The sequence below is a fragment of the Bidens hawaiensis genome, unplaced genomic scaffold (genome assembly GCF_021521415.1).
Source record: "Bidens hawaiensis isolate Kalapana, Puna unplaced genomic scaffold, B.hawaiensis_p1.1 tig00006617_1, whole genome shotgun sequence".
NCBI classification, from domain to species: domain Eukaryota; kingdom Viridiplantae; phylum Streptophyta; class Magnoliopsida; order Asterales; family Asteraceae; genus Bidens; species Bidens hawaiensis.
The window spans coordinates 1,438,198-1,464,975 of record NW_027491447.1 but is presented as its reverse complement, the minus strand read 5'-3'; the positions used below and the strand labels follow the sequence as shown (position 1 = coordinate 1,464,975).

The 26,778-nt window shown below is 32.9% G+C and overlaps 2 protein-coding genes across 2 annotated transcripts; one reads left to right on the top strand and one right to left on the bottom strand.

Annotated features, from left to right (window-relative positions):
• The first annotated feature begins 11,397 nt into the window (after positions 1-11,397).
• On the top strand, positions 11,398-16,515 carry LOC143633174 (beta-galactosidase 8-like). The gene is made up of 17 exons (XM_077101524.1): positions 11,398-11,562; positions 11,692-11,787; positions 12,150-12,262; positions 12,383-12,449; positions 12,538-12,630; positions 12,798-12,941; positions 13,033-13,227; positions 13,631-13,718; positions 13,784-13,902; positions 14,004-14,165; positions 14,392-14,594; positions 14,980-15,089; positions 15,183-15,292; positions 15,379-15,588; positions 15,672-15,880; positions 15,951-16,296; positions 16,389-16,515. Exons 1-17 carry the CDS (start codon positions 11,410-11,412, stop codon positions 16,494-16,496), a joined length of 2,526 nt encoding a protein of 841 aa, XP_076957639.1. The 5' UTR covers positions 11,398-11,409; the 3' UTR covers positions 16,497-16,515.
• Positions 16,516-17,851: 1,336 nt separating this feature from the next.
• On the bottom strand, positions 17,852-19,267 carry LOC143633137 (uncharacterized). Its single transcript, XM_077101481.1, has 2 exons — positions 18,940-19,267; positions 17,852-18,579 (listed from the first exon to the last, which is right to left on the bottom strand). The coding sequence occupies exons 1-2, from the start codon at positions 19,265-19,267 to the stop codon at positions 17,852-17,854; spliced, it is 1,056 nt and encodes a 351-aa protein (XP_076957596.1).
• Between the last annotated feature and the right edge of the window lie 7,511 nt (positions 19,268-26,778).

The window sequence follows — 26,778 nt, the reverse complement described above, 5'->3', positions numbered from 1 at the left end:
GTTCAGTGCCACTAATGCTCAAATACTATTGGTCCTACCTGTCGTTTATGGTCAAGTTGCTGCTAATCTCAGTTACCGGCCAATAACCACATGCAACAACTTACTACTAACAATTAATTCCCGCTAATAAGCATTCCATACAATTTTTAATAAGACGCACAAATCTAAAGCAGCTTCCAGTGGGGGTAATGCACCCTTAAATTTTCTACACCCTTATATTCATACTCATATCAACATTTATTCTTATTTGTTTATTTGTAAATTCAATTATATTAAAATTAATATAATGAAACTAAAATCACTAAAGTTAGAATCCCAATTAGCTAATAAAACAAAAGTCAAAATCCCACTCGTGAACCCATGTTCAATTGGTTATCTTGTTAATAGTGAGAAAGGTCATACACAACATCAAAACCTAGAGTTGTTGATCGATGCCAAATCGTGCACCCACCCACCAACCTCAATCAATTTTGCTTTAAAGGTGCAACCACCCAAACATCACCACATTAGTCCTTTCATAAAAAAAATAATAAAATAAAATAACATGACAAATATTTTTTTTTATATAAAATGACAATAATTCATATTATAAGCAATATTCATGTAATTAAGAAACCGTTTGATCTATGTCATTGTGTGGCATAAATGTGATGAATTTATTAAGTATTATGTTGTTAAGTATATGCCATTCATAGCAAAATTGTTGGTAAGATCGGAACATTGTGAGATATACACAAATCGTATCTTTTATCTTATTGGGATAGAAAAACTAATTTCATGAATACTTAAACTCCAAATGCTTATCTAAACCTAACAAGTATATTAGAAAATTAGAATGTTAAAAAGTATAAGTAAACTATCAATAACAAAAAAATATAATGAAAATGTATAATAGTAAATGGTCGGTATTGACATATTTCACAAAATGTAATACACATTATCTTAAGTTTTGTTAATATTATATACGGTCTTTAAGTATAAAGCTTATGACTGTTTTAAAATAAAAGTAAAATCTCTTTCTAGCTAAAAGTGTTTACTAGACATCGCTTATTAGTTTTCTAAATATGAATAGATTGTTTAAATATCAATTTGAGGATTACACTAAAATATACTTTTTTTTTTTTTTTTTTTTTTTTTCATACACATGTTCTTAGAGCCGAGGGTCTCTCTGGAAGCCACCTCTTTATTCCTTTGGATAGAGGTACGGTGTGCCTACATCCCACCCTCCCCAGACCCTACCTATAGCTCTGCTGTCGGTGGGATTTTACTGGGTATGATTGATTGATTGATTGATTAGGAATAAATTAATAAGATTAAACAAAAATTGTTGGCAGGTAGTTCATAGAATCTCTATTGGTCTTTGTTACCTGTTTGTCGTTTTGGTCGCGCCTATCCAAAGCTTCTGAGGCACCACAGGATTAATATTATTAGCATACGTACATTTTTTAAATTTCATGAAAAATCAGAATTAAGACTAAAATATTTATGACGGAGTATGACACAGATATTAAATTCTACATAAGATTAAATATGTTTCTTTTATGAGTTTAGGATGGTATTGAGATACATTAATAATATATTATACGATAATAAGGATATAGCAAATAGTAAAATAAAGTCGTTAGTATTAGACCGTACGTATATATTTATTATTTAACTTAAGTTTTGTATGTTTTTTATTATTATAATTTGATAATAGATCAATCTTTCATTCATGATGAGGGCAGATGATATGCACATTAAACCTAACAAACCTACAAGGTGTAACACCCGGCTTTAAAGCGGAATACATTCGGGTGCAACGTACAGATCACTCATAAGCTCGTAACACTATTAATAGCGATAGTATATTTATTTCATTCAATAATATCACAAGTACACAAATAGTTTGATAATGAGACAATCAACATTACATCTAAATGAAACAAATATTATTCATTGAAATAATCCTAAGGTATAACTAGTTTTCTTGTCCTGGCACTTCATCGTATCAACCTGCAGCACGTTTAAAATAATATATTTTGTCAACAACACATGTTGATGAGTTTTTATAAGTTTTTGCGTATATAAATATATATAAAATGCGCGATTCAACGATCGTCATGCAATAAATATTTAAGCATAATATAAATGAAATCAAAAAGTGTCGTCCTCCCGTTCATTTAGCCGAAGCCGTAGAAGTCGGGGAAATGAGAACCACCTTACGTAAACAACCGAAGTCGTAACGTTAGACGTCGCAGGTACGTCCCGTCGGACCCTCCCACTATGTGTATGCGTTTGCATTTGCGTAACTTCCACCAATAAAACAATAAACACGTTGCAAACAAGTTCACGTATAATCATAAACAATATGCACGAATAATATAAACATGTACGATATAAGTAAATCGGTTTGTAAACAAGCGCATAACTAACGAAATAAAAACTTGTGACGTGCTACACCCCAAAACATTATAAAGCATTAAAAATGGGGTTATGAAGAACTCACATGTTAAATAAGCAAGAATGAGTAAATAAGCGAAGATGTCTTTAAGCGAGTGAACCGACAGGGTTCGGTTCAATAAGTGACCCTAGATAAATAAATAACTATGATCAAAATAAGGTTGAGGAAAGATAAGAAATAGATGGCCGACATGTTCGATTTATAATTCTTAAACGAAAAGTTTGTTAAAAATATATTTTTGTTCTATTTTTATAAGTTAAATGAAATAGGTTAGTTATTTGACTTATAATCAATTTTATTTTAGTTTTAGAAAAAAAAAATAAAAATAAAGGTTATAATAATTATTAGTTAATTTTAATGATTTCGGTTCGTTCCGAGCCGAATATTATTTAATAAAACAAGTTTAACGAGTGGTTCATGTTTTTGGTTGGACATGAACTCGGTTTGATTCGGGTTTATATTTTACATGCTTGAAATGATAAGATGGCGTGACATGTTGAAAATTCGTAGTCTTGTTTATTAGTTTTGCAAAAGTTACTTTTTAACTTAAAACTTATTTTTAACCGAACATTAACGTGTCGACGAGTGATAGTGAAAACACAACCACGGTTGTTAATTTAGAGTGACAACATGATGATGATCACATGATATGTTGTACATAAACAAGACAATAATTACCCGAGGATGGAATATCAAAGAAGAACTTGAAACTTGGATTTTTGCACCATTTGAAAAGTAATAACACAATTGAAAGTGTAAAGTGTTCTCGTGAATGATTTGTAGAAGTTTGAGAGGCTTTATATAGGCTTCAAATCATTAATAACAAGGTTGAAGTGATTAAATGCATAAGCTAGTCATAAGGCTAGTCTTAAGCAATATTAATCACCAAATTAATGAGCTTTGACCCAATTTGGTGAATTAGGAAGCTAATTATCAATAATAAAATAGTCTAGGTTCATCCAATACTTGGAAAAAAAAAACAAGTCAAATGGCGGGAATTTAGAGAAGATGAGAAGAATGCGGTTGACCTGTTTTGAAGAATACCAATAATTATAAACAATTAAATAACACAATCAATACTCAATAAATGCGGAGATTTTATTAATAATCCGAAAAGTATCAAAATTTTAAAATGGTGCGGGTTTTCGGGTTTTTTAAAAATGACGAATATCACAGGATTCACAACTTTTAGAAATTTCGTCATGAAATTAATTTAAAAATAATTAAAAAAACAACTACTACATGGAGTTGTTAAAAGTTTTAACAAATTTTATATACATATGAAAAATAAAATTGATAACTAAATAAATTAATAACACTGATCTTTGAATGACCTGAAAAACGCCACAAATGGGATGTATGGCAAGGGCACTTATATATAAGATGTACCAGCGGCGTATCCACCATGTCCTTATCATACTGCATTTGTCCCGTTTCCCAAAATCATTCCAAGTTCCGAGTTATTCCATACAACCGTACTTATTATGTTTTCCATGCGAGAACTTTGATAATTACGTATCAACCCATAATTATCTTTGTCGTCGGATGGTCCATATAATCTGTCCCATTGTGTGGGTTTTAATAAATAAAATAAAATTTTATATAAAAGTTTAGAAATCAAGAACAATGAACTATAAGAATCAAAACTAACAAAAATATATAAGCGAGCCCTTAAGGTTATGGATAACGCGAAAGTATTATGTCAAAATAAATAAATTAAACTATTGAAGTTTAAACAAAATAAACGATGTTATTCGGGTTTAAAACGAAATAAACTATGTTATTAACGTTGAAACGATATAAATGATGTTATTGAGGTTTAAAACTAAATAAATGAAACTATTGAAGTTAAAATGAAATAAGCAAAACTCTAGAGTAACATAAATTAATAAAAATAATGATTGAAAATATTAAGGTCATGAACGTCGCAATAAATAAATAAATGAAATATTGGTGGGTTGAAAATAGCTGGGTGATTTTAACTAGCAAAATATAGCCAAGTAAGTCGATATAGCCTTGAGTTCAAGAATAAAATACATAAACGGCACTTTTTTTGTCAAAATATCAAAATAGATTAAGTTTTTGTGGTCGATAATGACATGTTAAATAAGTGAAATTTCATATAAAATAAAGTATCAACATGAATAAGGTAGCATTGAGATTAAGAATAACAAAGTAAATAGTTGAAACCTCAAGATTGAGAGTAACACGGTAAAACATTGGACTCAAATTGATGAAACATTAAGATCAAGACTAACAAGATGGTTCGGTGAAACATTGAGCGAGAAAAGAGCCAAACAAATAACCTAAACAATTCATGTAAAGTAAATATAAAATGAACACGTGTGTTATACCAGATAGCTATAATCATATACCTGGTTATAAACAAACTAATCTTTTTAGAGGTAACCAGAATAGATAGCCAAAGGTAGAAATACGGTTTCTATTAGATAACTATGTACATAACCATGTTCATAGTCCCAACTTCCACTAAACGATTATGTTCATGGGAAATCGGTCATAGACCGTGAGATTGAGGTACAAAAGTAAACCAATTTAACAATACGACTATATATTATAAATGACGCATGTATTTATGTGTTTCGTGCTTGAGAGTAAACATGAACGAAAATAGGTCAACAATCGACAAATAACCAAACTCAGATATAAATTTAATAACAACTTTCGAAGAAATTAGATACATATAATTATTTCGATGATATCCAAATATAAAAAAAATTCATGAAGAAGAAGTTAAAGAAAAAAAACAAAATGCAGCTTGCAATACTTGTCTTCTCGAAGGTGGTGGGTTGAGGAATGGAGGCTAGGGTGAGGGGCGGTGCCATGATTTCTTAACCGAAACACGTTGGTGGTGATGAAGGGGGTGGGGGGATAAAATGATTTTTAAGATTCATTTTAATTTGTGAAAATCGGTTGCAAAACATGGTGATTTATAATTCAAAGTTAATTTTTTTTTCTTTATGATAAATAAAAGTCCTGAATTAGTGCTAAGGCTTTCGAAACTTTATGATTTTTTTTTTATGTAAAATAAAGGTTTCCCTTTTGGCGGCGTACTATGAAAACTATAGAAAGGATCATCAAATAAAATGACTCATTTTGATAGAAATAATATATTAGCCTAATGGGCTTGGGACTTGTTTGAAACAAAAATTTTTTTGAACCTTGGAAAATATTATATATAATAATAATAACAATAATGGTAATAATAATAATAGTGATGATAATAATAATAACATTAATAATAGTAATGGTATGAAGATGATGATGATGATGATAATAATAATAATAATAATAAACCATTTGATTTGACTTAGAGTCTTTTTGAAGAAAATTAACTGATTAGTTAATTAGCTATTTAAAATAATCGAGAATTTAAAATTATAAGTGTAGGGTGTTCATAAAAAAAAATGAAGCGGAGAAACATGCATGGTTTAAAAAAATAGGTATGTTTGACGAGTATGAAGGGCCTAAGTATTGGTGCAAGGCTAAGAGTGAGCTTCAAGTGGCCAGGGAACGCGGTTTAGGGTATTGCATGGCAGAAACAAGTTAGGCCTTCCTGAGCATAGTTGGTGTGTTTGGGTCACTACAGTGGTACTAGGCTCGCAACATCAGCATATGGTAAAACATAAGGTGTGGTAAATGGCTGAGTAATGGGTCGTGGGAAGCATTTCGATATTGTGAGGCGATTGAGTGGTGACGCATAAACAAGCCAAACAAAGGTTGTGTTTCCGTGTAGGGTATTTTTTTTTATCGTTGGGTTGGCTTTGGGTGTCTTGGGTTTGTGTTGGGTTTTAGGTTGGTTAGGGCATAGATTTGGTGTTTGCGCTTGTTGTTGTGGTTGGTGTTGATGAGTTTTGATGCATTTGGGTCAGCATGGTCAGGATCACGACAACCTATTGTTTGAAAATCTGGGCTGTCACTTTGCGGGTTGAGTTTCGAGGGCGACATCGAGAAAACGAGAAGACATGTTGCGAAGCAGAAATGATTCGCGTGACATGGGACGTAAATATGAAAATTCGAATTACCAACCAATAGAAACACTACATGAAACATTTCTGAAATCAGAATTACTCTGTATAAATAATTAAATAAAAGTGCACTAAGCAAAATTTTAATTCGAGATTCAAATGTCCATGACCCACCATGGGTTTTCGGATTTCAATAATAATTTCGTAACTAATTAAATGAAAACTATATCAAATTTGCAATCAGAATATCCATGAACCGCCATGGATTTTCGTATCCCAATACAAACTTAATATAAACAGTGAAATCGAATTTAAAATCAAGTGTTCATGTATTACCATAACTTTTCGAATTTTCAATTAAACCAAAATAATAATCAAATATCCGAATAAGGAAAACGAACTGAAACTCAGCTATTCATGTATCACCATGAATTTTTAAATTTCTAATTAAATCCATAGTAATAAATGAATATATAACTAGAGAAAACGAATTGAAAACTCGACTATTCATGTATCACAATGACTTTTCGTATTTTCAATTAAAATCATAATAATAAATGAATATATAACTAAAAAGAAAACGAATTGAAACCTCGACTATTCATGTATCACTATGACTTTTCGAATTTTCAATTAAAACCATAATAATAAATGAATATATAACTAAGAAAACTTGAAAGCTCGACTATTCATGTAACACCATGACTTTTCGAATTTTCAATTAAAATTAAAATCATAATAATATATAACTTAAAAGAAAACGAATTGAAAACTCGACTATTCATGTATCACCATAACTTTTCGAATTTTCAATTAAAACCATAATAATAAGTGAATATATAACTAAGAAAACGAATTGAAAGCTCGACTATTCATGCAACACCATGACTTTTCGAATTTTCAATTAAAATCATAATAATAAATGAATATATAACTTAAAAGAACACGAATTGAAAACTCGACTATTCATGTATCACCATGACTTTTCGAATTTTCAATCAAAACCATAATAATAAGTGAATATATAACTAAGAAAACGAATTGAAAGCTCAACTATTCAACACCATGACTTTTCGAATTTTCAATTAAAATCATAACAATCAATGAATATATAACTTAAAAGAAAACGAATTGAAAACTCGACCATTCATATATCATCATGACTTTTCGAATTTTCAATTAAATCCATAGTATAAACAATTGAGTATTTGGAATCAAACGTTGTATGAATTATCATAACTTGTATGTTCCAATAGAAATAAAAAATGCGTAATCAAAACGAACCAAAAGCTGGTTATTCGTGTATCACCACGACTTGTCAGACTTTTAGTTAAAATAAAAAATGTGAAATCAAATCGAACCAAAAGCTGGTTATTCGTGTATCACCACGACTTGTCAGACTTTTAGCTAAAACTCATTGTTAAACATTGAGGGTCGGAGTCACACGTCGCATGAACCACCATGACTTGTGTGGCATCCTTAGGAGTGTAACCATATTCTTTTCACAAAGAGAACATGGTCACATTTGAAAGCATAAAGTTGTGATTCGTATGACGTTTAGTGTGGTATGCTTTGGCTTAATAGGTTTCGTGCCCTTTCCGAACTCTCCAGGCAAGCAACCGGGTCTGCGTCTGATTGAATTTGTACGCATTGCTTGTCCTTAGGTTTCAATAACATTGGTGTCAAGAGTTCGGAAAACAAGCATGTCCCCCTTACAGTTGACTACATACCCGCCACGTAGAACCATCTTTAAAAAGAGGGAATATCGGAAAACCGAAATAAAATCGATTGAAAAAAATGTTGTGAAAATATTTGTTTTAGGCCTAAGCCTTGGAGTTTGTGTGTGAATATGTGTACAGGCGACGTTATAAAATATTATAAATATAAATTCAAGCGTACGAATGAACTTTAAATATAAGTGCGGGCACATAGCACATAGAGTATACATGCAATTGGGGCACTAAAAATAAACTATAACTATACTAGGTCGTTACGTCTAACCACCTATCTTATAGTCACGGCTCTGATACAAATCTGTAACACCCCGGCTTTAAGCGGAATACGCCCGGGTGCAACGTACAGATCACTCATAAGCTCGTAACACTATTAATAGCGACATTATATTTATTTCATTCCATAATATCGCAAGTACACAAATAGTTTGATAATGAGACAATCAACATTACATCTAAATGAAACAAATATTATTCATTGAAATAATCCTAAGGTATAACTAGTTTTCTTGTCCTGGCACTTCATCGTATCAACCTGCAGCACGTTTAAAATAATATATTTTGTCAACAACACATATTGGTGAGTTTTCATAAGTTTTTGCGTATATAAATATATATAAAATGCGCGATTCAACGATCGTCATGCAATAAATATTCAAGCATAATATAAATGAAATCAAATAGTGTCGTCCTCTCGTTCATTTAGCCGAAGCCGTAGAAGTCGGGGAAATGAGAACCACCTTACGTAAACAACCGAAGTCGTAACGTTAGACGTCGCAGGTACGCCCCGTCGGACCCTCCCACTATGTGTATGCGTTTGCGTTTGCGTAACTTCCACCAATAAAACAATAAACACGTTGCAAACAAGTTCACGTATAATCATAAAAAAAATGCACGAATAATATTAACATGTACGATATAAGTAAATCGGTTTGTAAACAAGCGCATAACTAACGAAATAAAAACTTGTGACGTGCTACACCCCAAAACATTATAAAGCATTAAAAATGGGGTTATGAAGAACTCACATGTTAAATAAGCAAGAATGAGTAAATAAGCGAAGATGTCTTTAAGCGAGTGAACCGACAGGGTTTGGTTCAATAAGTGACCCTAGATAAATAGATAACTATGATCAAAATAAGGTCGAGGAAAGATAAGAAATAGATGGCCGACATGTTTGATTTATAATTCTTAAACGAAAAGTTTGTTAAAAATATATTTTTGTTCTATTTTTATAAGTTAAATGAAATAGGTTAGTTGTTTGATTTTTAATCAATTTTATTTTAGTTTTAGAAAAAAAAAATAAAGGTTATAATAATTATTAGTTAATTTTAATGATTTCGGTTCGTTTCCGAGCCGAATATTATTTAATAAAACAAGTTTAACGAGTGGTTCATGTTTTTGGTTGGACATGAACTCGGTTTGATTCGGGTTTATATTTTACATGCTTGAAATGATAAGATGGCGTGAAATGTTGGAAATTTGTAGTCTTGTTTATTAGTTTTGCAAAAGTTACTTTTTAACTTAAAACTTATTTATAACCGAACATAAACGCGCCGACGAGTGATAGTGAAAACACAACCACGGTTGTTAATTTAGAGTGACAACATGATGATGATCACATGATATGTTGTACATAAATAAGACAATAATTACCCGAGGATGGAATATCAAAGAAGAACTTGAAATTTGGATTTTTGCACCATTTGAAAAGGAATAACACAATTGAAAGTATAAAGTGTTCTGGTGAATGATTTGTAGAAGTTTGAGAGGCTTTATATAAGCTTCAAATCGTTAATAACAAGGTTGAAGTGATAAAATGCATAAGCTAGTCATAAGGCTAGTCTTAAGCAATATTAATCACAAAATTAATGAGCTTTGATCCAATTTGGTGAATTAGGAAGCTAATTATCAATAATAAAATAGTCTAGGTTCATCCAATACTTGGAAAAAAACAAGTCAAATGGCGGGATTTTAGAGAGGATGAGAAGAATGCGGTTGACCTGTTTTGAAGAATACCAATAATTATAAACAATTAAATAACACAATCAATACTCAATAAATGTGGAGATTTTATTAATAATCCGAAAAGTATCAAAATTTTAAAATTGTGCGGGTTTTCGGGTTTTTTAAAAATGACGAATGTCACACAAGGTAAACCGGGAAACAACATCAGGATAATTACCACCGATATATACAAATATACGGTTTAATTAAATTAAATTAAATAAATACATCAGGATATTATAACATTATAATAATTAATAAATACAAATATATGCTTAATATATACGGTTTAATAGATGCTTAATCTATGAAAATATTTAATATTTCAAATAGTTACACACTTACGCATATGAAGTTAAAATTAGATTTTGATTAAAGAGAACATCAACATGACAACATAAAATGTGTAATCAGGTAAGACCATAAATGGATATACTCATGCATTTGGGGAATCGAAATCCACAACTCAACGGGCATTGATAGTGGGAGCATGACATCCACCAGACTACGAGTATACGACACAATTTTATAATCAGACATAGCTTTCGATAATCCAAACTTGTCTCCTAACCAACTTAATTCATTAAAAACAAATCACTTGACTTTTTATGTTTGTGTTTAAGTCTCTTTATGTTTTATTCAAATCGAATCTTAAAATCTGTTTTTATTTACTACTCAAATCTTTGCTTTTAACAGATAAACATATAAACTTACACGTAATCAAGTGTTTACTCTACTACGGGATAACGATAACATTAACTACCGTGCCCGCCACAGCTATAGTGGGCCCCTCAGGGATACAATCTGTCAACCCATCAAAATCACACCAAAGTGTCATTTTCGTAAAATTTAACACTGTCGTGTACTCTGTTAATATTTCCGTGAGTCACCCTTTGTCCTTGTTCTCCGTCAAATAATTTCACCATCTTTGAAATGCCACGAATTTGCAGTCATTTTTATATAATATATATATATATATATATTATTAAATATGTTTACCATAGCTTTTTATTCATTATAAATAATATTCGTCCCTCTTGCTAACTAGTTATTTCGTGAAGATGATAATAAATTGTTGATGGTGTCACGTGACACATATATATATAAGTCTTGACATTTTGGTTTGATTCTTTACTTAATATTGTATTTTCCGGCAAAAGCAAAATGCTTTAAGAAAAGTGTTTTTTGAAGCCATTTAAGGTGAAAAAACATAAATGTTTTGTGTGTGGGAAAAATAATGATAATGATGTTGAGGTTGTTGATAGTGTCGGTGCTGGTGGCGGCGGTGGTTGGAGTGAACGTGACGTATGATCACCGGGCTGTGGTTATTGACGGCAGGCGGCGGGTGTTGGTTTCCGGTTCGATTCATTATGCCAGAAGTACACCAGACGTAAGTGCACATGTTCATGTTCTAACCACCGACACACACACAAACATTCATTCGTTGTTTTCTTTTTCTTTTTTTTTTTTTAAATTAAGAAAATGTATTTATTTAATTTAATTTAAAATTTAATTACAGATGTGGTCTGGGCTAATTCAGAAATCTAAAGATGGAGGATTGGATGTGATTGAAACTTATGTGTTCTGGAATTTGCATGAGCCTGTTAGAAACCAGGTTATTTATTTATTTATTAATTTGTTGATGAGTTTCAAGAATCTTGGACTTGGAGTACCCATTTGCATATTATTTGGTGGGAAGTGTTTCTTGATGATTGGTGTTCAAGAAAATTAATAAAGTTTTGATCTTTCTTTTGTTGTTATCTTCAATCTTTAAAACTTTTAGTGTTCTTGAAAATAAATAAATGTTTTTGCAAGATTTTCTTGATTTAGCTAGCCCAGTTATTCAGATTCTGTTATACTCTTTTTGGGTATTTTTAATTAAGATTATGTTGACCCAAATTAATGTTATTATTAATTTATTATAACCCAATTCCCAAATTGCATGCTGACAAATTCTTGAAACTCAACACTCAACAGTATGACTTTGAAGGAAGAAAAGATTTGGTTAAATTTATAAAACTGGTGGCTGATGCTGGTCTGTTTGTTCATCTTCGAATCGGTCCTTACGTTTGTGCCGAATGGAATTATGGGTTAGTGTTGATTACTTAATAACAATCTTAACATTCACAATGCTCCAATTTTTTTATTTTTTATTTTTTTATTTTTTTTCTTTTTTGTGTTTATGCTAATTAAGCTTTGTTTTCAAACAGTGGGTTTCCGCTCTGGTTACATTTCATACCAGGAATTGTGCTTAGAACAGATAACGAGCCGTTTAAGGTTAGTTATCAACTTATCATCTTTTAGTTGGTTTCAAAAGCTTCCTTATTTGGTCAAAATTTTGCTGACCAATTTGTGTGTGCTTTAGGCCGAAATGAAACGCTTTACAGCCAAGATAGTTAATATGATGAAGGCGGAGAATCTTTATGCGTCTCAAGGAGGACCTATAATCTTATCTCAGGTTAGTTTATCAGTTTCTTGTTGACACAGAGCCAAAGCGAGAAAAAAAAAGTACTGATATAATATTGAATGCTTAGACCATATAATCAAGCTCTCCATTAAAAATAAGTATATTTAAATTTGGCAGGTCGAGCTAAATTTTTATTATTTGTGCATCTTTAATGGCAGATCGAGAACGAATACGGTAACATCGATAGCAGCTACGGTCCGGCTGCAAAGTCTTACATCAAATGGGCAGCAAGTATGGCTACATCTTTAGATACAGGAGTGCCATGGGTGATGTGTCAGCAAAGAGATGCACCTGACCCACTTGTAATACTAAGCAAACACCCAAGTAAACTTATGTTAGTTTTTTGACCCATTAACAAAGACTAACGCGCGCTTTCTTTAATTATGAATGCAGATAGACACTTGCAACGGGTTCTACTGTGACGGGTACAAACCAAATGCTGAAAACAAGCCCACAATGTGGACTGAAAATTGGACCGGGTGGTTTCTCTTGTTTGGTGGGGCCGTGCCTTATAGACCAGTAGAAGATATTGCATTCGCGGTTGCACGTTTCTACCAAAGAGGCGGAACCTTTCAAAACTATTATATGGTTAGTATATGCATATAGTGCGTGTTTAATGTCAAAAAATATTAAATGTGAAACACAACAAGAAAATAATCAGTTCGGATTGATCTGTGTAATTAAACGTGTCATGTTCAGATTGATCTGTTTAGCCCGTATAGTTATACAGGTCGGCCCATTAACTCGTTTATGACCCATTTAACCCATTTATACAACCCACGATTTCCACGTTTGATTATCACCCACCAACCTGTTTGGCAAGTATATCTACAGATTTTAAATGTGAGCGGGCTAGGGTTGATGTTTTTTGCACGAATAAAATATGGGTTGCAACCGTCAACCTGCCAATCCGACACCGTTGGCAGTTTGACACCCTTACTAATATCAAAGGTGTTTAATATTTATCGGTATATTGCATGGCCCGTTACAGTACCATGGTGGGACCAATTTTGGCCGTACAACCGGAGGCCCGTTTATTGCAACAAGTTACGATTATGATGCTCCACTTGACGAATATGGTATGATTTCTTCTTAAAATTATTTCGTGCGTTATTTTGTATGTCTTTTAATGTGTTGTTTTTAGGAGCGCCTCGACAACCTAAGTGGGGTCATTTGAAAGATTTACATAAGGCCATCAAGCTTTGTGAAGACGCGTTAGTGGCAACCGACCCGACAACTACTTCTCTCGGTCAAAATTTAGAGGTAAAATATAACCATTTTAATCGTCTTGATTTTTTTTCTAAACTAAGGATGAATTTTTAATTTTTTACAAACATAAAGTTTTATTTGTTATATTTATTTAGGCTAGTGTTTATAAGACATCATCAGCATGTGCTGCTTTTCTGGCAAATTTCGATACACAAAAGGATGCAACCGTTAACTATAATGGAAATTCTTATCGATTACCAGCGTGGTCTGTTAGCATATTGCCCGACTGCAAGAATGTAATTTATAACACGGCGAAGGTTAGTTTGACTATTACAGTCAACCCTTGTCACTATACAATTCACTGTTCAAATTGGTTTCTTTACTAATTAAATATAATGAATATACTTAATTTTAGTATTTGTTATAAGCTTTAGTCTGGTTATCAAGTTTTAATACAAAGTCCGAATTATCGTTGGCAATATTGAAGTTGACTTTGGTTCTTTTTGACCTGTAAGTCAAACCTGACAATTTGAGATTTGACAGATAAACTCTGTGACTACCATCAGAAGGTTTGCAGCTACAAGTGTTAAAGATGGTTTAAGTGATTCAAAGGCCATTTCTTCAGAATGGAGTTATGTTAGTGAACCGGTGGGGATTTCAAGTAATGATGCGTTTAATAGACCGGGATTAGTGGAGCAAATTAACACCACAGCTGATCAAAGTGATTATTTGTGGTATTCAATAAGGTAAATATATTTTTGGTTACAAAAGGCGAGTAGAGGTGACAATTTCGACCCGTTTTGGTAATAAACAGGTCAAAATGTTGAATCAAATAAAGGGGAAAGGGTCGGGTTATATCGTTATATGGATTATTGTTGTATGCTATCTCAATAACATGTTATCTTTATAAAAATGTTAAAAGTTGGCAAAAAAAAGTGGTTTTAGGTCAACCCAACCTGGCCTGTTTAATGCCAGGTTGAGGGTATTGGTTGGCGGCTTGACTTGTTTAACTAAGGGGGTTGGGTTAACTATGTCAACCTGAGCACAACCCGTTATTAAACACGACAACTTGGCTAGTTACTCAACTCGTCCATCTTGCCACGTCTGATGTTAAGTTATTTAATTTTGTAGCACGGACATTAAAGGAAACGAGCCCTTCCTTCATGATGGATATCAAACAACTCTTCATGTGAAATCACTCGGTCATGTTCTTCATTTGTTCATAAATGGTCAGCTTGAAGGTACGAGAAAGCAACAGATAAATAAATAAATAAATAAAATCTTGTGTTATTTTTCTTGAATATTTATAAATGTTTGATGTTTTTAACTTGTAGGTAGTGCAATTGGCAATGCGGGCCGCCCCGGTTTTACAAAGGATATCTCGGTTGTCCTCAAATCGGGAAAGAACAAGATTGATCTCTTAAGTTTGACCGTTGGACTTCAGGTTCGACTTCAGTAAATTTCATAGATTTTGATATGTGTAGCAAACGGTGAATCTGTATATAATATTCATCTTATCTTTATGTGCAGAACTATGGGGCCTTTTTTGATAAAATGGGTGCGGGTATTACTGGCCCGGTTGAGTTAGAGGGCTTGACTAACGGGTCAACCGTTGACCTTTCATCTCAACGGTGGACATATCAAATCGGGCTCAAAGGAGAATCACTAGGCCTGAACACTGGTGGTTCATCACTTTGGGTCTTGGGGTCGCCAAAAAGTCAACCTTTGACTTGGTACAAGGTAATACCAAAGTCAAAAAATAAAGTCAACTTTGACTTGAATTTTGTATGTTAATCAAGAATATATGTTGAAATTTGAAACAGACTAGTTTTGATGCTCCTTCGGGTGATAATCCAATTGCAATTGACTTCACGGGAATGGGGAAAGGCGAGGTGTGGGTCAATGGTCAAAGCATCGGGCGGTATTGGCCAAGTTATATTGCTCCAAGTGGCGGTTGCTCGGTATGTAGTTACAAAGGGCCGTATAGCTCATCAAAATGCCTCAAGAATTGTGGGAAACCTTCACAAAAGCTGTAAGTGAAGTCTTTATTGAACATATTTTATAGAATTTGAATCTTTTTAATATTTGGCTTAATCTTGTAGGTACCATATACCGCGAGCATGGTTAAAACCAAGCGGGAATGTTTTGGTCTTGTTTGAGGAAATAGGTGGAGACCCGACACAAATATCCTTCACGACACAAGAGTTAGAAAGTTTGTGTGCGCAAGTCTCTGAATCTCACCCGCTCCCAGTGGAAGCATGGAGTCAAGATAATGCAACAAGAAAGTCAAACTCAAAGTCAAAGCCAAGAATTTTGCTAGAGTGCCCTCATCCTAATCAAGTAATATCTTCAATCAAGTTTGCTAGCTTTGGAACACCTCAAGGAAAATGTGGAAGTTTCAGTCATGGTTATTGCAGGAGTCCTAATGCACTTTCAATAATACAAAAGGTCAACTCTTTTGACTTTTTTTACTTTGACCTTTTCATGTCCATATATGTTAATTTAAACTGTTTTGAGCTTATAAATGATAAATATTGCAGGCTTGCATTGGATCAAGGACATGCAACATTGAAGTTTCATCTGCCATATTTGGTGATCCTTGTATAGGTGTTGTAAAAAGTTTAGCGGTAGAAGCATCGTGTGCATGAAAAACATATTGATGTGCGTCTTAAGTTACATCATAGAATAAAATCATATTATTATCATTAGAGTAAAGTGCCAAAATCGTCCTTGAGGTTTGGTGAATTATGCGGCTTTCATCGAAAAAGTTTCTTTTTTGCAACCGGGCCATCGAGGTTTCCAAATTGTTGCCAATTTCGTTAAAATCGATAACTTGGTTAATTTTTTAACGTTAAATGAGGGGTAAATGGTCATCGATCAGAATTCGCCACCTCCCTTTCGACTAATTTATCAGACTAAATTAGGGTTCTAGTCGTTAAAGGAAGAATTGTTCATACCTTCTTTGCTTCAATTTTATTAGACTAAATTAGGGTTCTAGTCGGTAAAGGAAGAATTGCTCATACCTTCTTTGCTTTAATTTTATTAGCTTCGATTCGATTAGGTTAATTTTGAGCTTCTAACATAGTTTAGGAGTTAACCTTGTTATGGTCATAACAGTGTAAGGACTAGAGTTGTCATTAGTAATAGTATAGGGTTCAAATGTAAAGATCATCTGTACTTAAATCAGTTGAGTTTTTAATAAAAATCTTTTATCAATTGAATGAACATTTCTTCTTAACTTCTTCTCTCTGATTCTATCTATCGATTCTGCATGTATCAACCAAGTTTCAGGTTGTTGGTGATATTGACTTTTGTTGGTTATGGTGATGACAATGGAATGAAAGATGGTGGGTCTAATCTTGTTTATATTATTTTGTAGGTTTAATAATGAAAAGATGATTAAAATAATAAGAGGATTATAAAGACCATTTTACCCTTTATTTAACGTTAAAAACTAACTGATTTATTGATTTGGACGAAATTGTCAACAATTTGGAAACCTCGATGACCAGTTGCAAAAAAGAAACTTTTTGGACGAAAATCGTATAATTCACCAAACCTCAGGGACGATTGTGTGACACGCATTGACAACACACGAGCGGCGAGCCCACTCTTCTTCTTTCTATCCAAAGGGTCTTAAAGAGAACGAATGGTTAATGTAACTTTCTACCCTACAACCTTTTTTTCACCTTTTAAAGCCATTCATATCCCCTTTATACATTATACATATTTACATAAACAAATTATACACATTAGTATTTTGTAAAATTCAAAAGAAGCTTTGATATGTTCTTACCCCTTGAATCATCCAAGTACTTAAGAACCATCAAAATCAAATAAAACATTAGTAGGAGAAACAACCATATACATAATAAGAAAACCTTTATTCTTTCGTATTATTGATAAATACTTTTATTGACACCAACAAATTATACAACAGTTGCATATACATGCAATTCAAACAATTGTACTCGTAACATATTATTAATCAACAACCAAAACATCAAACATCAGCCGAACCACCAGCCGCAGGTTTCTTCTTAAACATGCACGCGTTGCAAGTAGCCGAGGTTAAACGTGGAACTTCATACTTGTCTTCCCCACCCATTATCGGCATGGCCACACCTTGCTTCACCGGACTCACATACCCGGGCTGATAAGTTTTCCCCAAAATACCCTCAACTTCGTACGAAAGATTCAAGAACTTGAATTGTGTCTCAAAATGGGCAAATGCGTCATTTGAAGGTAACTGGTAGTTATGAGCTAGATTGTCCTCTTTAGTCACGGGGACCGCCTTCATATCAATCTCTACCAACCCAGCGACGGTAACTCTAACCGAGTTGGTGTCCTCGGTCCTCTCAACCAACACTTCTCTTATTCCAGTGTCGATTTTCCATTCAGCATCTCCTAATAATGGGACTGTCACTTCCTGACCGTCCCATTTCACGAGAAGCACATCAACCTGGTCGTCCCACCATGCTACTTTCTTAGCTGAGACGGTCAGGGTGTGTGTGTCGAACATGACTGCCACTGATTGGACCCATGTGTAGTCACGCTTCCGGCCTTCAGGGCGGTTCCCAATGAAGAGAGCATTGATTTGCAAGTTGGTGTCGGACACTAGTGCGAAACTACGTCCTTTACCGCCATGGAAGTAGAACATAACTCCATCGCCACCGATGAACCTTGGATCGTAGCATAGTGCACCATACCCGTTGCATTTTGCTCTTCTCCCTGTGAAATTTAGAACTTGTTAGCAGGGTTGTTCAAAAAGCTTGTTTGGCTCGTTTAAATTAAACCCTAAAATGTATTTTAGTATATATAAATTGTCACTTATATGATTAATAAGATAAATTATAAATTTGATATGTAGTTAATAAATTTGCATTACCCTTATGCTAAAAATATTAATTTCCATTTTTTCAAAAATACTTTAGTATATGTGAAAACCACAAATTATAAAAAAAAATTAATAAAAACGATCTAGCTCGAGCTCAACATTTCAGCTCGTTCGAGCTTTGTTAGTAAGAAAGATATGCATGCATTTAGTGAAACAAAGTATATTAATATTTACAAAGAAGCATTTAGTCTTACATTTGCACGTAGCCTCACACTTGCTACCACAATGGATGAAGCACCCTTTCTGCTTCCTGTTCTTCTTAGGCTTCCTCTCCGGGCACTCGACCGGACACGTGAGAACCTTATACTTACAAACTCCTTCTGACTTACAAAATGCCCGTTGTAGTCCAGTCTCCGGTTCAGGGTCCAATACATCATAGTTAGTGGTATCGTCCACTACAGGCTTAGGCGTGGGCACAGGTGCTGGATTCTTCTTCTTGTCGTCATCAGACCGGACAAGGGTGGGGTGAATGGAGACGAAAATGAGAAGGAAAGTAGTCACCAAAAGGAATGACTTCCCCATGGTGAATATTATTTGTTAATGGCTGTGTGTTAGTTATAAGTGTGAACTGAGTGTGAAGAATTATGAAAAGATGAAATGATGGTTTTGTGACAAGAAGATGAAACCATTTATAAGAAGATTGGGCATGGAGTTCGGCGATCATGCAGGCACGAAAACTATATTTCTTGTAATATTATTTCACATGATTTTTATAATTAATTAGTTAAGCTCTTTAATTGTTGCTTAGTAAATAAGTTAGTTTCACAAAATGGATCATTGACAGTAGGTGGTTATTCATGTTAAAATATCTATATCAGTGTCTATACTATATATAATATAGGAGTGAAGGACCTCTTAAATTTAAGAGGTAGTGTCTATACTATATATAATATAGGAGTGAAAGACCTCTTAAATTTAAGAGGTACTACCCTTATTGCACATTATACACGTAGCAATACATGTAATTTTATAAATGTAGGGATAATATAGTCTTTACACATCCAAAAATAATTTACAATAATGGTCCTTCAACTTCAATCAAGTTTTGTTAATTTTATAAATAATTACACATTTTCCTCTCATTCGAAACCACCTACCCCACGACTTTTTAACAGTCATAACTTTTTCACACGTTAATATTTTTTTTAAAAAATTACACTATAAAAACGAGCATTTTATTCTCTTTAATTTGAGTATGATATTGCTATAGTATATTAATTTTAAAAAAATTAACATGCTACGTGATAACCAGTTATTACTGGCAACGGTCGGGCAGGTTTGGCTAATGGTATCAAAACGAGTTATGGTTGGAACAGATTTATACAAAAAGGGTTAATTTAGTTCATGTCCGGATGTGTTTAGATTGAAAGGGGTCATGTCAAAATGGGCTTCAAGTTAAAACATTTTCGAGTCGGAACATGTCCGTCAAAATGAATAGGGTTAAAAAGTAGTTTATTTGAAATTACTGTACATTTCATCTTTCCTTCTTGATTGTCGCCACCAGTTTCGCGAGTTCAGGCATCATTTACTCGGATGACATTGTTTATACATATCGGATTGCTTGCGCATAAGCGTTATGTGACGCGCTTACTGACTGATTACACGTCCGATGCTACGTTAAATGCCTACCACCTCGGGTTACGCACATACAGTTGCGATGTTACAAACGTCCTAACACCGGTTGCGTTTGCGCAAACACCGCTGCATCGCGCAGGCAACTGGCTAGTATTAATAATAATAATAATAATAATAATAATAATAATAATAATAATAATAATAATAATTAACCTCAAACTTTACTTGTAACCTATTATTTACTATATAATTTGTTTTGAATGCTACAATTACTTCTACGTGTAATTATAATTATAAATAAATATTTAGTGTTTATATCATAACTACCTATATGATAATATTAGTGTGTAATATATAAATGTTAATACATTTGTAAAAAACAATAATTTAAAAAGTTCTGCAAGTATTAAAATATTTAGGCTCGCAAGGCCATTTAAGCTTGGTATATAAAGTTTGGTTATATACGGGGATGCCGAACAGCACAACGCTCCTGTTCACTACGTTGTAACATAGCAAATATAGTATGTAAATAATAGAATGACATCAAGTATCAAAGACAACAAAACTAGTCACGTCTTTGAAAGCTTATTTTGTTGATCAAAACACGTAAGATACATGATCCAACCTCCATTTATACCCATACAACTCATGTTTTTATCCCATTTCATATTCATTCTATTCCATTTACAAAATATTTTTTACGCGCTTCCTAATTTCCATTCGAAAGGAAACACAAACATGAGAAAAAAGACGTAAGTTTTTAGAGGAAGGCAATATTATTTTCGAATGCGTAAACATTATATCAATCTCATAATTTGGCAGGTAACACCAAAATCTTGAAATCTAAAATTGACCAATTAAAAAATGACATTACACAACTAAGTAAATGTTTAAATGGATGAACTCAATGATTCGCAGGTTTTACGCAAGAAAACGTAATTAAATAATCAAAAATCCTATTAGGGTGGCTCAAGATGAAGGAATATGGGTTCGAAGGTCAGACATCCAGCTTGTTAAGGCGTCGACTCCATAAGATGGGCCTCGTAACTCCAAACAAATAAAAAGTTATAGCCATTTGTAAGTTAATTAGTCTTTCCTAAGGTTTAAATTTTGTGTTTATCTAGTTAAATTAATTGTCCATCTCATTGACATTAGAAAACAGGTGGTTCACATGGTGGTCTAGATTTGAAAACGTTTGCTTGAGCCTGCAGTCATGGAGTTGTGACATATTATAGCACAAGGTGGGTTTGAGTGTGGCAACAAGCAACCTATTAACCAGCGCATATATAGCTTCAGATCTCAAAGACTTAACGACAACTTGTTTTTTGTTTGCTTGCAAACCCATAAGACAAAAATAATAAAATTATTGAATTAGCAACGACCTGGTCAAAACTTCTGGACCGGTTCATTGTTGCGTAGGCCAAAATTGATGTGTCAAGTGGTTTGTTTAGTGTTCACACCTCACGCGGTTGCTTCATGCAAAGGCTTTAAGGTGGGTGGAAATGAGTTTATATATGGTATCCAATTAATTACTAAACCTACTTTAACTAAATTAATTAGGATCGATCGTAATCACGAAGAAGAAATCGGCTTTGTTAAAATTGGACTAGGGTAAGCAAGTTGGACCTCTCGAAGGTTAAGTTCACATGGGTTGAACTGTTACTGGTTGGACCAATCTACTTCTTACAACTGACGGTTAACCGTTGACATGGAGTGAAAACAAGAATAATAGACGCATAAATTATACCGGTCAATAAATCATAGGTGTTATTCAAAAGAAACTCTCAATTTGTAGGATTACTGAGTATAGGACATGTATATCATATTCCATATAGGATATAATTTGTATATCCTAGAGGACATGTATATCCTATTCCATATAGATACAAACTCTCAATTTGTATATCCTATTCCATATAGATACAAACTCTCAATTTGTATATCCTATTCCATATAGGACATGTAACTGAACTCCTAGCCATATTTGCGTACGTCTAAAAATGGGCTTTTTCTACCATGTGTTCTTTTATACTACTAGTCTAATTAAGAGCTTGTTAACTTCGAGATTAGCGTCTTAATAGCCATTGTTTATAAAAATATATTTTGTAGTAGACTTTTGTTAAAAATTACACGTTTGTCATTTATATATAATATATCAATGACCGTAAAGAATTAAAGATAAAAAAGGAAATATTGAGATGGCTTTAGCTTTTAACAAGCCAAGCTCAAGCCCAAACTCGACAGGCCTTGGATATACTTCTACTAATGAATCATCTATTTAACTTTTGATTTAAAATAAAATCTTTAAATATTATCTTACCTTCAAGCAATTTTATAAAATATATAATTAACAACTTTGGTGCTGTAAGGACCCTGTTATGCTACTTGGCGGCACCTTATTGGTGGAAGGGATTTTTGTTTCTTTTTTCTTTGTTTTTTTTAGTTTTTTGTTTTGTTTTGTTTGTTTCTGGTATTGTAACGAACGTAACGAAAATCGACCGAATCTGAATCTGTGTAGACCGGATTTTTTTTTTTCGTTTTAGTTTCAAACCCGTAAAAAGCATAACGCAAACCGACCGAATTTGCGTAAAATGATCGTCTCAACGTCTGGGATCGACAACAATGGGGTTTTACCAACGCTTGAGTTTTACCGACTGACGCTACACTATTGGTCAACCTCAATTTTTAGAATTTTTTTGTTTTATTATAGTTCTTGTTCCAATACAATAATGCACGAAACCGAAACCGATCAAATTCATGTCGACTTACCACCCCTACGTTTGGATTTTACCATCGCCAGCGTTTTACCGACCTGTCCCGACGCAACACGCCGGTATAACTCTAGTTATTCACAATTTGGCGTTTGAATGCACGAGGATCTAAAATGAATTCTCTCTCTAAAGACGGACGTTTTAAGATTTTTTCCAAACGTTATCAATGAAGAGTAAATTATTCTAATTCTATAGAAAAAAAAAAGAATTGTAATGAAAATTTGTTCAGGTAATATACCAGAACAGCTAACGTATGTTATCTAGGTAGGATATTCATCGACTTTGTTGCTTGTTGGAGCTAACATATTTCTACCCATTAACATGAACATTGACAAATTGTTCTCCCTCTATGCTATGAATTAGGAAATTCTACAATTATTTTTATTATTTTTTTTAGTGATGTAAAAAAAGTTGGATTATCAATCGGGCACTTGAATTAAATTATGCTTGTGTTTTGGTAATTAAATTTTTATCCATTAACTTTGGTAATAAAACTTTTGTAACATAAATTTTACATACGAATCGAATGGATATCAACCGATTCTCGTCGTGTATCCATCGCGACACGTGATAGCTTTTGAGCATGTGATACATTTAACCCGCTTATCGCACCGGACATAAATACATGTTATTTGTAATAAAATAAAATTAAATTTTTATTTTTTTAGTTGTCGAGAAAGAGTTTGTCGACACTTGTAGGATAAGATAGCAAAACGGGGGAAAATACATAAATAAGTGGGCCGCTTCGCCATTGAGACTTGAGAGTAGGGTTGTCCAAACCGCTCGTCGCTCGAACTCTTCGTCATTTGTCGGAATTTGCTCGGAAAATGCTCGCTCGTTTTTTCGCTCGATTGTAAACGAGCCGCTTCGCTCGGTTCGGTTTGTAAACGAGCCAAGCAATGAGCAAAGGTCCGCTCGGTTCGGTTCGGGTCGAATATTTTTAATTCATTTTATATATATTTATATACTCATAAATATATATTTTGTTTTAATAATTATCTTGAATATTAAAAAACTGAATATTAAATATAATATCTTTTAATTATTGAATATTTTCTAGTACTTTAAATATAAAAAATAAAACCCTGCAAAAAAAATATATAAAAAATAATCATATTTAGTTTTCAATATTTCAATATTAAAGATAATTATAAAAATAAGTTATGTATTTGTGCGTATATATTTACATAAATAATTATTTTTTAATTATTAATTGTTTTACTACATTATATCAAACTTCAAACTTCTATTTTATCAAAAACTACAAGCTACCATTAGTTTTTATAAAAACTAATAATTTGTTTTCAATAAAAACTACTAATTTGTTTTCATGCACACCATATTCAACTTGAAACTTGTTTCTTATAAAATAATTTAAAGGGAAAAAAAGAAAAAAAAAATGTATGCTCCGAACTCGTTCGATACCGCTCGAAAAGTGCTTGGAAAATACTCGGTTTGATTTTGGATCGGTTCGATTTTGAGCCGCTCGGCTCGGTTCAATTTGAAACGAGCCAAGCAACAAGTAAGTCCTTACTCGGTTCGGCTCGGCTCATGAACAACTACTTAATAGAGACGAGAGCGAAAAAAAAAAGAAAGAAAAAAAATGGGCCATTCGGATGGGCCGGCTCCGCTGTTATTGTTGAGAATTGAGATACCCTTTCGAGGCTTCGACGGTCTATCCTTTTTCTTGACTGCGTCTCTTTTCTTTAATAAAATAACAATAATTAAAAAGGCATTGAAAAAGAAACAAACAATTGTTCCAAACAATAATATATTTCTTTACTTCACTACTTTTGAACCAATAGTATAGTCCTTAATTACCAAGTTTATTGTTTAGACTAGAATAAAAAAGAAACTTCATAATTAATTTTCAACAGATTTAAGTATTATAGGGACTTTAATAAGTACACAAAAGAAAAAAAAATAATTAAAAAAAAAAACATAGGAAGAAACCTTTTAAGAAGACTAAGTAAGTTATATTTGATAACATAGGATTGAGTTTGAAAACACTTTATTAGCTTATTGACTTTTTTAAAAAACCATTTTGAAAAAACCAAGATTTATGTCTTGTTTAGAATATTTTTAACACCTTCAAAAATCTAAAATAAAAATAACTTTTGTATTTGTCAAACCAATAAGTTAATAAATTATTTTCAAACTCAATCCCAAACATGTTCTAAAAATAAAAAGATTAATTGGGTCATGCGCTGTAACTTTGACTCACCCTTGATCCGGTCCGGCGATAGCAACCCCTTGACATATGAGATCACCGGGCAGATCTGCGTATTTGTTTGCCAAATTTGACGTTCCGTTTTGATTGATTTCGATGTATGTGAAATCTTTCCATACCAAATTTTCACACCTGGCTTAAAATGCTATTAATATAGTAAAAACTAAAAAGTTAAAAGCCAATAAAGCAAATGATTTCTTACTAAATTACCAAAACACCCCCCCCGTCCGTCATCATCAACAAATTTCCAAAGCAGTTGGTGTCGTGAATCCACGCGCCGCCCTCACCGCCATATTAATTCACTGCTGTCTGTCTCTACTTCCTCGTCAATCGATCAATTCCAGCCCTAATTTGGTTTTCGTCATTCCAATCCAAGGTGTTATTATTATTATTAGTCCACGCGTCAATGTCATCATATTATTATTCTAATTCGTAATGATTTGGAGCTGTATGCAACTTGTATTATTATTATTATTATTATTAATAGTCATCTCGGTTACTTTTTATTATTTGTTCTTCAATTTGGGCGTTTTTTGTTGTGAAGGTATCGTAATTGCTGTTGAGAGATGTTATTGGCTTTGAATCGTAATGCTACTTGTCTGATCAACTGTGTATTTTATTTCTCTGAATGGCATCCATTGATTACCTAGGCCTTAATTGCTCATTCAATCTCTGCAGCAGGTATGCACAATTAGCTTCCTAATTTCTAATAATCTGTTGTTGAAACACTTAATTATGATATATGAATTGCTCATTGAAAGTTTGCTGTATTTATTGAAGATTATTATATCAAAAGGCCTAATAGTCTTATTGCAATGAGCTGCAATTTATCAGTTGTCTTTTTAATCCATTTGATTCTCAGTTTTTAAAGTAGTTCTCTTTAGGCATGCAACCGAACCGTTACTCAGTGAACACTTGGTGATCCGTTTGGTGGGACGTTTGTTTATTTAATAAGCTAACAAACATGAACAAAATGATACTTGTTTACGTAAAACGAATGAATATAGGCACGCGTTTCGTTCTATCAGTTATGTTTGTGAACGGTCGTTTATATTTATTCGTTTCTGTTCCTTCATAAATGTTTGCTTGTGTCAATTTGGAGTAATCTAAAATAGATTTTAAATTCATTGAAAATTTTATTTTTTGTTTCAAATTTATGAAATCAGGTAAACCATAAAGAATGACAAAAAAAAGTAAATAAAATGAAACTAATGAACCTTCAAATTGACTTTTGAACTCATTGTTTATCAATTTGAATCTTTACTAATTGTTCATTAATAAATTCATTAAAAGTTTTTGGACCATTACACCTTAGTTTAGTTTAAGTTTTAACAAATTTTATATTGTTAACAAACAAACATAAACGACTCAAACATGTTCATTTTCTTAACGAGTGGACATGAACAAGAAATCTCTGTTTGTTTAACTGTTCATCTTCAATAGTTTTTTCGGTTGAA